Below are 15,232 nucleotides of genomic sequence, written 5' to 3'. Positions count from 1 at the left end.
ACATCGCAGGACCTCGCAATTGTCAGTTAAAGTGACGCAGTGCAGTATCGCAAAAAATGGCCCGGTCATTCAGCAGCCAAATCTTCTGGGGGTTAAGTGGTTAAACTGCATCTATTCATGACTTGCCTGGATGAAGCTTTCTCACCCCACACACAGTAAATGTGTTTCAAGTGAAGACAGGGGCGGGGTAGTGATATCATAAAAACCTTCATCTTGCAGGTAATTCCACCTTCATCTTTAACTACCTCAGCTCTGACCCAGCTTTACCCAGTATGGACCAGAACCATTTAATATATGGAGGAGTTCCACCTGCCAGGACATTGTTTTATGACAGCAGGACCTGCTGCTGTCAGAATACACCGAACAGTGGCTGCATGTGCGGATTGAAATTTTTTTCCAGCATGTCCCTTCGATAGAAGTCGATTAATTCATCGAATACTGTTGAGCAGGGACAGCCCCACACTGATAGTAATTTGTTTGGTCCCTGCTGAACCAGGCACATTTCGATCAGTGTATGACCAGCTTCAGTAAGTGATACATATACTCACAAGATCACAAGACTTTCTTCTGTTTGTGGTATTGTCCCCAAAGATTACATTTCTATTTATTTTAAAGGCAAAAAGAAACAAACTATAGAAACAGTATGCTACTTTCCAGCTGATCAGTGAGTTTTAAAACTATCATTACTGCAATTCGACACTAAAGTTAAGGTTAAACTAAATCCTGGCAAAGTAATTTACTTACAATACAATAAAGGCCTTTTACATTTTTTTTTACTCGACAAAAAAAGTGTGTGATATAAAAATTTTAAAAAGAAAATACTACATTTGATGAAAAAATAGCATTATTAAAAAAAGAAAGGAGTTAATTAGGGCTATTTAGGGTTAGCCTTTTACTTTTAGGTTTGCTGACATTACAGTATGAGATTCTTGGCATCTTCTGAATCAGCTATGGACTGAGCACTGGACTGTGGACTGGACTAACAGCATTTTACTATGTGGGCAGTTGTCAAGGTTTTAACTCTGATTTGTCACATGTAGTGAAACTTCATTCATGTCACTGCACAGCGAGTGCCTCCACCTAACAACTGTACTTTTATTTTCTCCATCAGCTCATCCCCTACAGTCATTACCAGGGAATTTTTCTCAGAGAATAGTCGCAGGAACTCCCCCTTCTGAGTCACTTCTAGTCTCCGCCCCCTACCCACCCCCAAGCACCGTCCCTTGGTTCCACCTCCCACCCACCTCCCAGTAGCGTCCCTTTTAGAGAAAACAGAGCCAAGTATTATTTTGCGGAGCTAAGTCATTGCATACATTCAGTGCTGGAGGTGCCGGAACTGCGTTCCCGTTGAAAAAGCCCTGGTTATTACCCTTTCTATCTCTTGACCTTCCCTCTTAGATTGTAAGCTCTAACAAACAGGGCCCTCCGATTTCTACTGAATTGTAATGTAACTGTACTGTCTGCCCTCATGTTGTAAAGCGCTGCACAAACTGTTGGCGCTATATAAATCCTGTATAATAATAATTATTCATTTATAATAATAAGGTTGTGGTGCATTGCGCTGCTGTACAGTGACATCTAGTGCACTGTGGGAAAAATGCAGATAGACATGCTGTATTTTTCTGCTCATCATCACACCACACATCACACCAGCATTGTGGTGTGAATGAATACATACTGTAGAAAACAATTGTTTTCTATGTGTCCTATCAGTGACCTGCATTTATCCAGTGTGGAAACACACAGTTCACTGCACTAAGCTAAGAATGTAGCCTATTTGTTTATCTTCATCTTTTGGTTAAACTTTGGCAACTGTCTTTTTTTAACCTAACTATGCAGCTATTTGCAAGCATATAGTGGGAGAAGAGTGTTTGGCTGTACAGTGAAGAAAGGGCAGTAGTCCTAGATCCTTAGGCCACTTTCACACTGCCACGTGGTTTGGTCACACCGTGGATGCAGTGCAGTGTCCCTTCGGTTTTCGTGCAGATTACCCAGTTTCCCACAGACTTTCTATGATCGCCCATCTCTTTGGCATGTTTTCTAAATGCGTACCAAAGATGCAGCATGCAGAACTTTTGATGTGCGTTCAGAAAACACGCCAAAAATGTGGGAGAAATAAGAGAAAATTTAGGAGAAACTGCAGATTAACTGTACTGCATCCATGCTGTGGCCAAACGCAGTATGGCAGTATATAAGCAGCCTTAAATAGATCTTCCATAAAAAACTCAGGCTGAAATTTTAGACTATGTTCAGCTTTAAGTGGATCCTAAATAAAAAAGGTCATATTTTTATCAATGAATACAAAGTGTTCTCTAAATGGCGCTCATGCCACAGCAGTGACCTCCTGCGTTCACTAAGCAGCAGGGTAGCCACTCAGCACCACATCTAGAAGCTAGTGGCAATCACTGGAGTAGCAGTGGCTAATACAGAGATTTCCAGCTTTCACAGGGATCGGCCACGTACGGCACCATACATACTTGTAAATGCAACGTGCTTAATTAGAATCCGTTGGCGCTATATAAATTCTGTATAATAATATGAGTTGCAGCACAACTGCTCTTGGGCCTAGAGGTCTGGTCTACAACTGTTGCTATAAGTGCTTAAAATGTGTTATCTGGAGTTCCGCTTTAAAAGAGAAGCATGGTCTTTTTTTAAGGATCATACTTACCTAGGTGGATGCAGCATCATTCCCCCAGCACCTCTAACACTGAGAACCGAGCAATCTAACACCGCAGATCGCTCACTTCTCACAGCTCCCCGAGCAGAGAGCTGGTGACTGTCAGTCACCGGCTCTCTGCTCTGAACCCCCCCGAGTCTGGACCAGCTCTGTGATGTCAGCATACAGCGAACTTCAGTCCCCTGTCTGCTGAAAACAGATCACAGGAGTACAGAACGAATTGCACTCCTGTGACCCACAGGAGGACAGCCAAACAAGCTTTGGCTCCTCCATCGAAAGTGGAGACAACCTAAAATAGGAAATGTGCTACCAATCAGATCACCAGGTGAAAATAAAGAGGAAAAAAGACTAAAAACAAAAAAATAGCTAAAAAAAACAAAAACAGCCACCACATTTATGGTTTGGTAATCTGCCATATATTACATTTTTGTTATTGGGTTTAATACTGCTTTAAAGCACAAAGTATGTCTGTTCAAAGGAGAATTCAAAAAGTACAAATAATGTGCCAAGGGCAGTAACTCAGCAACCAATGAGATTTTATTTCTTAAAAAATAAGTGCATGTTTATACTAACAATACAATACCTGTTCTGTTGCTCCTCATATCAAGTGATCCAATGGTGGAAGACCTAATCATCATTTCTAGGCAGAACATGCTGTAAATGGTTTCTAGAATAAAATACTAAAGCAAATGTGCTGAAGGTACAGGGAGGGAGAATAATATCATGTGAAAGTAGATTTCCCTAGAGTCACTTTATAGGCACCCTGATCATTCCTGACAGCCATTTGTGAGAAACACAGTGACTGCCCACATCTAAAGGGATACCAAACATACCTTTTCAAGAGCTCCAAATACAGAGAGTCCTGAGTCTGTAGAAACTTTAATCCTTAAAAAATTCATGTTGAATTTTGGCTTCTTCAAGCAAGGATCCTTGGTGGTCCCAGCAGGGATGTCAATGGATAGCAAGAGTATTGTAAATTTGGGAGGTTATATTTGAAATGCCTACAAATATTACCCAAGCTAAGATATTTCATACAAAAACCTTTTATTTACACAGTGTGTTCACAGTAAACAAACTCCATACACCAGGTCATTTCATTGCAGTTTGGTGGTTTTCAATAAACTGTCAACTATAATTGTTTCCAAGTTTGCATTGACTAAATTAGGCTTTCGCAACAAGGATTCCATTGAATCCTAGGGTTCTTCCAAAGATTGCTAGGGTTTCTTGAGCAATGAGCAATGTCTGCCTCTTAAAAGAGTAACCACTGACACCAACCATCTTTTAGCTCTCTGTAGGGATGGGATTCTTCCCAATGACCACCAATGTAAGGAGCATTCTCCCAGTGATCATCACATTAATGTACCATGAGCTGTAGATATAGTATTTATTAACAGGGGTCCCGTGAGCCTGGAAAGTTGTTTCAAGGGTTCCTTCATTTTGAAAATGTTGAGAAAGGCAAGTTTATTTGGAACCCAAGTTTGTGGGGACCCCTTCCCATTCTTCCCTCCCCCACCCCCACTGCCACCCCTTGCTTACTTTCCTCGCCTTCTTTTCTTCCCCCCTACCTAGTTCTCAACTCCCACCCACACTATCTGATGCTTGAGGCATTTCATTATACCAATTGTTTCTAACCTTCAGGCCTCATGCACACTGGACGTTATAAAAAAGCCAGTAATGTTAGCTGTAGAAAGCTGTAGCTGAAGAGTGAGTTTTTCAGCGTTTTTGTAGTAGTGTTTTTTGGCGTCTTTTAGCTGTAGTGTTTTTTTTAGCTTTTTTTAGCAAAACTATACTCCCATAAAACCCATGGCTCAAAAACGCTGATAAACGCTGAATAGCCAAGTTCTTCAGCGTTTTTAAGCTGTTTTCAGATTTTTCAGAGTTGGAGCATTTTTACAGCTGAAAAACTCCTCTCCTCTCAACTCCTTCCACTAGTTGTTTTTTTTTTCCAGCTAGAAAATGTCCCTGCAAAAAAACTGCTGATAACAGCCTATATTTGCATGGACACATGGGATAACATGGTGGGGAGTTTATTGACTGCAGGAAAAAAGTCTAAAGCCAAAAACAGCAGCTGTTAAAAATGTCCAGTGCGCATGAAGCCTCAATGTATACCTGCTTTGCTTGCCTCTTGAAGGCTTTCACTAATTTGTTGATTTGTGGTCTATGTTTTTTGAATAGCTTCCATTTCATGCCATTGCCCCTGGCACGGGCTTAACAGTTATGATTTCTAAACTTAAAATTACTAATGAAAATCATTGAACCAGGAGAGAGCCATGATTAAATGAAAAAAGGTGGAATGGAAAAGATCAAAACCCACCTGGATGCAACTCAAAAATACATTTTTTATTGATTTCCACTCCAACTGTTATCATTCGGTTGTTCAAAACCGGGAGAATTTGAGGTTAAACTTTTATAGCAACAAAACTGCTAATTATATAGCCAATAAGGTCTGTGTAAAAGCTGCACGGGTGCCATGGGTTACAACATTTTGCCCATCATCTGTATTTCAAAAAGCCTTATGATATGCAAGTGAAGTCTTCTGGTGACCTTTGCTGGTTGACATTATGCAGTAAAACTGACGATGGTCACCAGAAGTGATGACATGAGGAGGGGTCCACTCTCAGTGATGTTATTGGTCATGCATCAGAGCCATGCCTGACCAATCTCAAGGGGGACTGAGAATCCTTGTGCTGTATAATTTGGGGATTTGAGCTTGCATATAGTTTGTAGACCAGACCAGACAACTCATGCCCATGCATCTGCATGAGTAAAGTAAACATTGCAGATGGATGGTGAAAATATAAATAATGTGTGTTTAGACTAGGCATGCAATGGATATAAAGTTTGTACAGACACTGGCAGCTATCAGTAGTGAGAGGCAGCATGCAGATATACCCCAATTTAAAGCAGAACTCTTTACATAAGGAAGAATTAAAACCTCTCTCATGATATATTGCTGTGTGCATACCCTTTGGGGAGATTTCCCCATACTTCCTGTGCAAAATACAAGTCACTGGGACAGGAAGTGAGGGGTACAGTAATCTGCCCAGCAACAGAGGTCTTACTCCTTCCCCACTGTATCCAAGCTACAAGAACTTTTGGCTGGAGTTTCACTGCAACAGCATCATAACTATGTCTACATAAGAAGCCGAACCACAAGAAGCAAGAGAAGCCCAAAAAGAATGCTATCTATTAAAAGAAAAATGTATCCCCAAAAGAAAGTTATAAATATGTTTCTCACATAGGTGTGCGCAGCCTTTTGCATTAGGGTGTGCACCCCAAAACTCAAAACACATGCGTGCATGTGGGTGTGGGTATGTATGTGTGGTAGTAGGGCAGTGGATGTGTCTGTAGGGAAGTAGACGGTGTCAGTAGTTTTTTATTTTTTGCAATTTTTTTAGGAGCCCTGTTGGGGGGCTTCGGTGCAATATCAGCAGGGGGAATCTGTGCCGCACAGGGTGATTAGGGTGTGCCCAGGCACACCTGGCACACTCCCTGCGCACGCCTAGGGTTTCTCACTAGGATACTGTGGGGAGCCATCTATTTCACAGAAAGATTCCAGTCTAGCAGAAAAGTAGATATTTCCATTTTTTTTTCTCTGTAGAAAAATGATCTTGTATGACTACATCCTATGGTATATCTTTGTGTAGCTGACAACAAACTAGCTGTTACAGACAATGCATTTACATCAGCAGCCCCTGCCAAATGTCCATTCTAGACATGTTCAGAGTACTGGATTGTGACCTTTAGCACAGATACTGCTGTTAAAAAAGAAATGTCAAATGCATACAACCTCATATTAAAGCGTGTGTAAACCCTAAGGCCTCGTTCACACAGGAGTACTACAGCTGCATGGACAAAGGCGCTGCTCCCAATTTGACAGCCATGCAGGTGCAAAGCCCCAAAAGCAGGCAGTATGTGTTTAGAGCCACACACCTTCACCCGCACAGCTATCAAATTGGGAGCAGCAGCTGTGTCCATGCAGCCATGGTTTCCCTCTTGACATGCATGGGACTAACTGCACAGGGATGTACAAAACACCTCTGCATCGCCATGCAGGCAAACAGGGCCCTTGCATAGGTGTATGCTGTAGTATGCCCACATAAACGAGGCCCAACAATAAACTTATTGTTCCCATGTTTGGACTGTTAAATAAACAATGGAAAGCATTCTGTTATATAAAGTACTGTGAAAAAGTTTTAGGCAGGTGTGAAAAAATGTAAAGAAACAGGGATGCGAAAACCTGCGCTCGGATCAACAGACAGCTGCACCAGGTAAAGTCTGAATACAAAACTTATTAAAAAAAAGAAAAGAAAAACAGGTGCGCTTATCCCTTTAACATAAGTATATCACACAATCCATATAATCAAAATAAATGAACCAAAATAAGTATAAATTGAGAAAAAAGGTGTGAAAAAAATGTTCTACATTAAGAGCCCTTGCACACTGGGGCGGTTTGCAGGCGCTATTGCGCTAATAATAGCGCCTGCAAACCGCCCCGAAAGTGCCGCTACTTTCATTCCAGTGTGCAAGCCCCGAGCGATGCGCTGGCAGGACGGTAAAAAAAGTCCTGCTAGCAGCATCTTCGGAGCGGTGAAGGAGCGGTGTGTATACCGCTCCTTTACCGCTCCTGCCCATTGAAATCAATGGGACGGCGCGGCTATACCGCCGGCAAAGCGCCTCTGCAGAGGTGCTTTACGGTGGTATTTAACCCTTTCTCGGCCGCTAGCAGGGGGTAAAACCGCCCCGCTAGCGGCCGCATACCGACAGTAAAACGCCGCTAATAATAGCGGCGTTTTACCGCCGACGCCGCCCCAGTGTGCAAGGGCTCTAAGAATGCCTTCAGAAACCGTAGCGTTAATAGTTTATTTTATTAATTATCAAAATGAAAGTAAATGAACAGAAGAGAAATCCAAACCAAATCAATATTTGGTGTGACCTCAATTTGCCTTCAAAACAGCATCAATTCTTTTAGGTACACACAGTTTTTTTTAAGGAACTAGGCAGTTAGGTTGTTTCAAACATCTTGGAGAACTAACCACAGATTTCCTGTGGATGTAGGCTGCCTGAGATCCTTCTGTCTCTTCATGTAATCCCAGACAGACTGGATGATGTTGAGATCAGGGCTCTGTGAGGGCCACACCATCACTTCCAGGACTTCTTGTTCTTTACACTGAAGATAGTTCTTAATGACATTGGCTGTATGTTTAGGGTCGTTCTCCTGCTGCAGAATAAATTTGGGGCCAATCACATTCCTCCCTGAGGTTATGGCATGATGGAGAAATGTCTGCCTGCATTGAGGACATAGACATAGGACTTGGAAACAAGGCTAAGGGACTCAACTATGCACAAAAACATAGGAACTGGGGTGCAGAAAAATGGCAGCAGGTGCTAAGGACTGATGTCAAAATGTGAAATATTTGGCTGTAGCAGGAGGTAGTATGTTGGTGAACGGCTGGAGAGCGGTACAATAATAAGTGTCTGCAGGCAACTGTGAAGTATGGTGGAGGTTCCTGGCAAGTTTGGGGCTGCATTTCTGCAAATGGAATTGGAGATTTGGTCAGGATTAATGGTGTCCTCGATGCTGAGAAATACAGGCAGATAGTTATCCATCATGCCTTACCATCATTGAGGCGTGAGATTGGCCCCAAATATATTCTGCAGCAGGACAACGACCCCAAACATACAGCCAATGTCATTAAGAACTATCTTCAGCCTAAAGAAGAACAAGTGTACCTAGAAGAATTGATGCTGTTTTGAAGGCAAAGGGTGATCACACCAAATATTGATTTGATTTGGATTTCTCTTCTGTTCATTTACTTTCCATTTTATTAATGGATAAAAATAAACTATTAACACTTCTATTTATAAAAGCATTCCCAATTTACAGCATTTTTTCACAACTGCCTAAAACTTTAGCACAGTAGTGTACTGTATGATATATGTGAAAAAATACCTGTTGATAATGCCACAAATACAGTGGGTGCATAACTTCCTTTCCACTCTTTTTGTGCTGCACTGAAATATCAAGCAGTGTTATCTACCCTTCATGGTTCTCCTCTGTCACATCAGACCCAATTCAGAAGTGAGCATTCTGGGGTGGCATCTTTGCTCTTCCATAGAGACTGTCCAGTGAGTGAGAGTTGTCACCCTAAGATAGGGCATGTGTTAATGGCAGGATTGCCAGGTGAAAATAAAGGCAAAAATCCTGAAAAAAAAAGAAAACTACTACAGCCACCACAACTAAGGACTGGCAAGCTGCAATATATTCTATTATATAAGTTTTTTTTTTCTTTGTTCTTGGGTTTAGAAACATTTTTGGGGATTGTTTTCTCCTTTGAGATAAAGTTGACACTCTCACACTAACAGATATATACATAGAACTTAGGATATATACACATAGACTATTTGTATATATCCACCTTGTCATGTATATATCTCAAGCTCCACCATAACACTTTATGGCGACATGTCTCAAGCGTCACATTACATAATACCTAATGTATGGTCCATCTGTGTTTTTATTCACATCTTCTACCCATATAGCTACATAATGTTGTCTTTTGTAGGAGGGGTTAAAATACCTGCAGAAAGCGACAGGAGGGACAGAAGAACAGAGAAAGCAGGGTATACAGTCTAATAATACAACACAGGCTTGGATCAGAAAGAAAGGGAAATGAAAATGATTATAAAGAGAGAATGAACACAATAAAATTAAAAACAAGCAAGCAAAGCAGCATTCAGGATAGAAAAGTGCTAGGGTAATATACGATGGATAAATATTAGGAAACGTGGTACAGGTGCTTAAAGGGGCTTTGCTGAAGCTGCATTAACATTTAGTTTCCAACTAACTTGTCTCTGGAAAGAAGTATATGTTCTACACAACTTTGGCAACTATGAAATCAAACTCCTGTTTGCCTTTAAAGTATATCAAAAGTCAAGACTTTTACGTTTTTAGACAGAGTAGATAATGGTTAACACCCCTATCAACATCTTGAAAGACACATTCAGGAACCAACCAATTCCACCCATAAGGGACTTTAAAGGCTCCATACTAGAGGCAACATTAGCACAATTAAGAAGTATAAAAATAGATATTTTATTGTTTAAAATATGTTAATAAAATAACTAGTTGTAGTGGTATGCTTCCACAATTTTCACAATCATTATAAAACATACAACAGAACGATAACAATACATAGTGAAATGTGATATTGTCGCATTTGGTCCCTGAAGAAGCAGCGGGTCAAGCTGAAAAATGTGTTGGACTTGGAATTTGAAGAATGTGCAAAAAAAACAAAAAAACAAAACAAAAACACTATATGGACTATGTATAAATCTTTTTAGCACGGAATGTTGCATTATTTTTTATGATGTTTGTGAAAATTGCAGAAGAATACCAATACAACTAGTTGTTATTTTATTACCAGTTTGTAATTAACAACGTTTTTATTTTTATACTTATTAATTGTGTTAATGCTGCCTCTAGTGTGGAGCCTTTAAATTCCCTTATTGCTGGAATCGGTTGGTTCCTGAATGTGTCTTGGATAGTTGTTCTGGGATGAGGCACTGTACGATTTTCCTCAAGATTTGGTTGGCTATTCCTTTCTTGAAACATCTTGAAAGCTTTTCCTGTACTTTCTGTCTCTGAGATCCAACAGGAAGTGAGATAAAATATATCTAAAATAACATGTACCCCCTCTTAGAGATCTGTCAGTAGAACAAGTGAACCCAACTGAAGATTTCCCTCTACTGGTCTAACGAAAACACATTTTGGATTTTTCTTCACAGTGACAGAATGACAGTGGTCACCAGGACAAACAGAGAAGTTGAATGCCCCCAATGGGGGCATAGACCGCAGTAAAAATGCGGCAGGGGCTTTAACCCTTTCCTACTCTATCTATAACTAAAACATATTGGCTGATATCCTACCCTCCACTCATCAATCTGCATTTCTCTGCTGTTTCCAGGCACAGTCTTAACCCTTGCTCCATTGCTCTACATGAGTAGTGGGTCTGGGTATGCAAGGGTATGTGACCTCCCCCCACCTGACAGTATTCAAGCCTGAGCTGTCAATTACCAGGCCTCTGTCACATGGGAAGGGACAGCAATGGAATCCACTTGGTTACGTTATGACACCATCTGCCATCTTACCCAGGGTATACTCCTGCAGCAGGAAGGTGGTGAGAGATCATGGATTGGTGAGTATACCTTGCTGGAGGGGGAGGAGGGGTGGCCACCTATTAGTAGGCATAGTGCGGGGGGAACCCCACTGCAAGGATAGTGCTTCATATTCCTGAGTTTGGTTTCAAACCTCCTGTTTCTAACAACAAACTAAAGGAAACTGAAGAGAGGAGTTTTGGATATTGGAAGATTAAATAGTTTGTACATGTTTACAGGGAGAAATCAGCTATAAGCAATAGTAGCCTGCATCTGATTGAAGTTAGAAAATAATACCTTAAACTATATACCCATTCAGATGATAGATCCAAGAAAATACAAACACATGTTTCTAACTTCAGCTTATTCAATTAAACTTTGACAATAAATCCTGGAAGCTGATTGACTTCTATGCACAGCTGCACCAGATTTTGCACTCTCCAGTTTTAGTAAATCGACCTCCATGTATTGGTTGGTCACAAAGACGACCAATACTGTACTTAAAAGAAATTAAAGGGGTTCTCAGTTTTTTTGTAAAAAAAATAACAAAAGTTATAAAAACAACATGACCTCCACCTCAACCCTACTGAAAAACTTTGGGACTGGAAAGCCATTAGTAAGCCAGGTTCTCTTGCCCCTCATCAATATCTAACCTCAAAAATGTTTTTTTTTTGGCTGAATGGGTGCAAATTCCCACAGACACACTCCAACATTTTGTGGAAAGGTTTCCCAAAAAGTGGAGGCTGTTATAGCCAAAGGAAGGTAGAAAATAGTATTTTAATGCCCATTGTTTTTGAAATGGGATGTTCAACAAGCTCAAATAGACATGGTTTTCAGGGGTCTAGACATTTTTGGCCATTTAGTGAAATAAAAACATAGTTGTATATATTGGGTGTAGATATTATAACTTGGTCATTTCACGGTCATTTGTGAGGTTTAAAGTGCAACAAATTCCCTCAACCCCCTCCTTAACCCCCTTAATACACACAGCAGTAAATTTACCCCCACTATGGTGAATACTTAGCCTCCTACAATGGCTGTGTTCCCCTGTGCTGTCTGCAGATAGTAAAAATCTAGTTTCTGGCTGCCAACACCTGCTTATTAATGCCTCAGAGACTTGAATGCCACACTAAGGAGGCAGTTGATTTTTTGTTAAAAAGGTGAATATGTACTTTTTTGGCTAAATGGTACAGCCTTGTATGTTAGGCCATCCATTATTTGAGAGGATGCTTTGTCTCCTTATGGTACAGATCTTTCCATTCCTTACTACACTGCACTTTACATACCAAGTTACTTTGCATGTGTTTGGATTCCATGCTGTTTGAATTAAGGTGATTGAGTTACCTAAGTGGACATAAAAATGTCCTTAACATTACAGAACAAGTCCAGTTGTCAGAATGTAGCTGACTTCTTTCTGAGCAATCCCCTAAAAGATACCAACCATTACCTTGAGACTACTGTAACCTAACATGGCACCTAAAATAGCATCTCAGCAAAACATAAACGTCAAATAGTGCATGCTCTGTACAGGTGTAGGGACTTTTATATAGATGTGAAATGTATTTTTTCTTCATTTTTTAAGAAAATAATTTTAACCAAAGTTTTCCCATTTCCATGTATAAATTCCCCAATTGCAGATTTCACTATTTGCAACTGTTTTCATATGCTACTGCAACTTAACGAAAATATGAGAACCCAAATAATTCAGTTTAGTACACCTCTAAAACATCTGAGCACATCATTCCTATATCATATCCTATTATTCCAATCAAGTTTCTCCTTCTTCTTCTGTTATGTTTTAGTGCTGGTTTTTCAAGTGCGCCATCTTTATATTTGCTTGACAGTCTCTAACTCACCAATTTTGTTGTACTTCACAAAATTCTAGTTTGAGAATTATGTGGTAGTTTACCGGTGTTGTTCTGATTTATTAGTTGTAGGTTTCCCATTTTGTTATACTGCAGTTTACTGGACTTCAAATTTCCTACTTTTGTTCTAGTTTGCTAGTTTTTGTGTAGTTTGCCTGTTTTGCTCTAGTTCAGTAGTTATGGTGTAGGATGTAGGTTTTGTCTTAGTCTTGGTTATGTTCTAGGTTGCCTATTTTGATCCAGTTCATCAGTTATATTATAGTTTTTTGGCTTTGTTCTAGTCTGCTAGTTATGGTGTGGTTTCCTGGTTTTGTTCTAGATTGCTAGTTATGGTATAGTTTGCCTGTTTTGTTCTGGATCGCCAGTAATTTTCTAGTTTGGCCGCTATGGTGTAATTTACTAAGTTTGTTCAAGTTTATTAGTAATTTTGTTGTTTGTTGGTTTTGTTTTCCAGTTACAGTATGCTGTTATCTGCCAATTGTTTTCATCTTCACCACGCATGTTTTAGTTTGCCGGCTTTGGTTTAATTCACCAATGATATTGTAGCTTGCTGGTTTTGTTCTAGTTTTCTTGTTTTGTGTAATTGGCCTATTTTGTTTGGTTTACTTGTTTTCTTCTGTTTCGCCAATTATATTGTAGTTTGTTTTTTCCTGTTCAACCATTGTATTGAAATGTGGCAGGTTTGTCCTTGTTCAATATGTTACTAGTTTATTTTGTTCTAGTTTGCTGATAATGTTTATTTTACTGATTTTGCGCTAGTTTGCTATTTATGGTGTAGTTTGCCAGTTATATTGTAGCTTTCCAGTTTTGTTACAAGTCACCATTTTTTTTTTCACCTTTTATTGCATCTTTTCTTAAAAGAGACGTTTGGGAATAAAAAAATAAATTATATATATATATATATATATATATATATATATATATATATATATATATATATACATACACTCACCTATATGGCTGTAGCACCGATCCCAGCTGCAGCTGTCCCCCGCTGCCTTTAAGACCGAGAACTGAGTGATCAAACACCTCTGATCGCTCAGCCCTCGGTCCTCAACCTGCAGGGAGCTGGTGACTGTCAGTCATTGGGCTCTCTGCTCGGCTCCTCCAGCACTCACTGGTGCACTGGGCTGTGTAGGAGGCGGGAGCAGCTGGCTCATGCTCTCAGAGGCTTGCTGAGAGGCTGAGCTAGCTGCCGGTTACAGTCGAGAACTTTCCCAATCCTGGACAGGCGATGGTGACGTCAGCCGACAGCGGGCTTCAGCCCGCTGTCGGCTGAAAACGGGTTAAAGGAGTGCAGAACTAACTGCACTCCTGTCACCCACAGGAGAAGTATAGCCAAAAAAAGCTATGGCCATAGTTTTCCTTTAACTTTTAATAAACATGTTTCAGGGTTTTTATTTATTTATTTATTTTTTTTTTTTGCAGTTTGCCAGCCTACAGACTGTCTAATGAAGCAGGTGATCTTTAAATTTGGTCAAAATACTGGCAAAAGTTATAAGTTAAACTTGATCATTCTAATAACAGGCCCCTTAGGTATGACGGTCTATTAGCTGCTCTTTCACAAAACGTCAGTCATTGTTTTCAGTTTACTGGTCCTAACCTGTCACAAAATCACTGAGTGACAGGACTGACCTATGTAGAACATTAACATACATACAAAATGACATATACCCTATCTCAGACTGAATCTCAGTGAATAGAACTGGTTAGCGTGAACTGCATGCGCTGAAGTAGATGACAGATGGAACATATTGTGACCATTTGTCCTAAGCTGTGTGTGCATAAAGCGAGCTTCAATTCAAATGACAATTAGGCATCCTGCAGCACTAGATGATGCACAGCTACAAGTTCTAGCAAGCTTGCTGGGCTTGCTGGGATTTGCAGTTCTACAACAGTTAGCAAGCCACGAATTGCCTAAATTTGAAACAAAGGCTAGCTTGCTGGGTTTTACATAGCATGATCTATTCATGATGTAGGTTCTTACTCAGTGGAGTTGGAGCGGGGTCTGAATCGCTTTCCTCGAAGCTTTTTCCTGCTGCTGCTTATGTTTCCTGGAAGACAAAATGAACAAACTTGGTTGGTGACTTGCCATATACAGATGAAAATATGATTCTAATTTCTCAAAGTGTCTGATACAAGAACTCCTTTCCTCTTCCCCTTTTACTACTACGCACCACTACTGTTGAGTACTGGAGTGCTTTTAGAGTAAGACCATTAAAGGAAAGTTATCATAAGAGAATATTGGAGATGGTCATTGTCGACCACTCCTTTTGCTGGTTGTCTGTTTGCCATTCTGATGCTTGGGCTTCATGTCAAAATAGCTGATCTGGAGCAAGTACAGAGATGCAGAATTCTGACTCTTTTGACTCTCTCTTGCAGTACATAGTAAGCACCATTTTGTTCCAGGTCTGTAATTAATCCCCCGTTCGCATTGGCAGGATTTGACATGTCAAATCGCATGCCAAATGCAGCCTGTTTCCGGCAATGGTACTGTCCCAATCGGTGTGGCGCCACACTGATTTCCAAAAGT

The 15,232-nt window shown here is 40.3% G+C and overlaps 1 protein-coding gene across 6 annotated transcripts in view; it reads right to left on the bottom strand.

Moving 5' to 3' along the window:
• Positions 1 to 15,232, bottom strand: part of ADAM22 (ADAM metallopeptidase domain 22) — a 419,533-nt gene that overhangs the window by 15,047 nt on the left and 389,254 nt on the right. For 3 of the 6 annotated variants that reach the window (XM_073629692.1, XM_073629695.1, XM_073629697.1), the window contains 2 exons: positions 14,687 to 14,753; positions 9,172 to 9,258 (listed from right to left, as the gene is read on the bottom strand). In XM_073629692.1, the coding sequence (XP_073485793.1) occupies positions 9,172 to 9,258; positions 14,687 to 14,753 (154 nt within the window). The remainder of the gene's footprint in view (positions 1 to 9,171; positions 9,259 to 14,686; positions 14,754 to 15,232) is intronic. The other 3 variants (XM_073629694.1, XM_073629696.1, XM_073629698.1) reach the window with 1 other exon arrangement.

Source organism: Aquarana catesbeiana, linkage group LG05 (genome assembly GCF_042186555.1).
Source record: "Aquarana catesbeiana isolate 2022-GZ linkage group LG05, ASM4218655v1, whole genome shotgun sequence".
NCBI lineage: Eukaryota > Metazoa > Chordata > Amphibia > Anura > Ranidae > Aquarana > Aquarana catesbeiana.
This window is presented reverse-complemented; position numbering and strand designations above follow the sequence as displayed.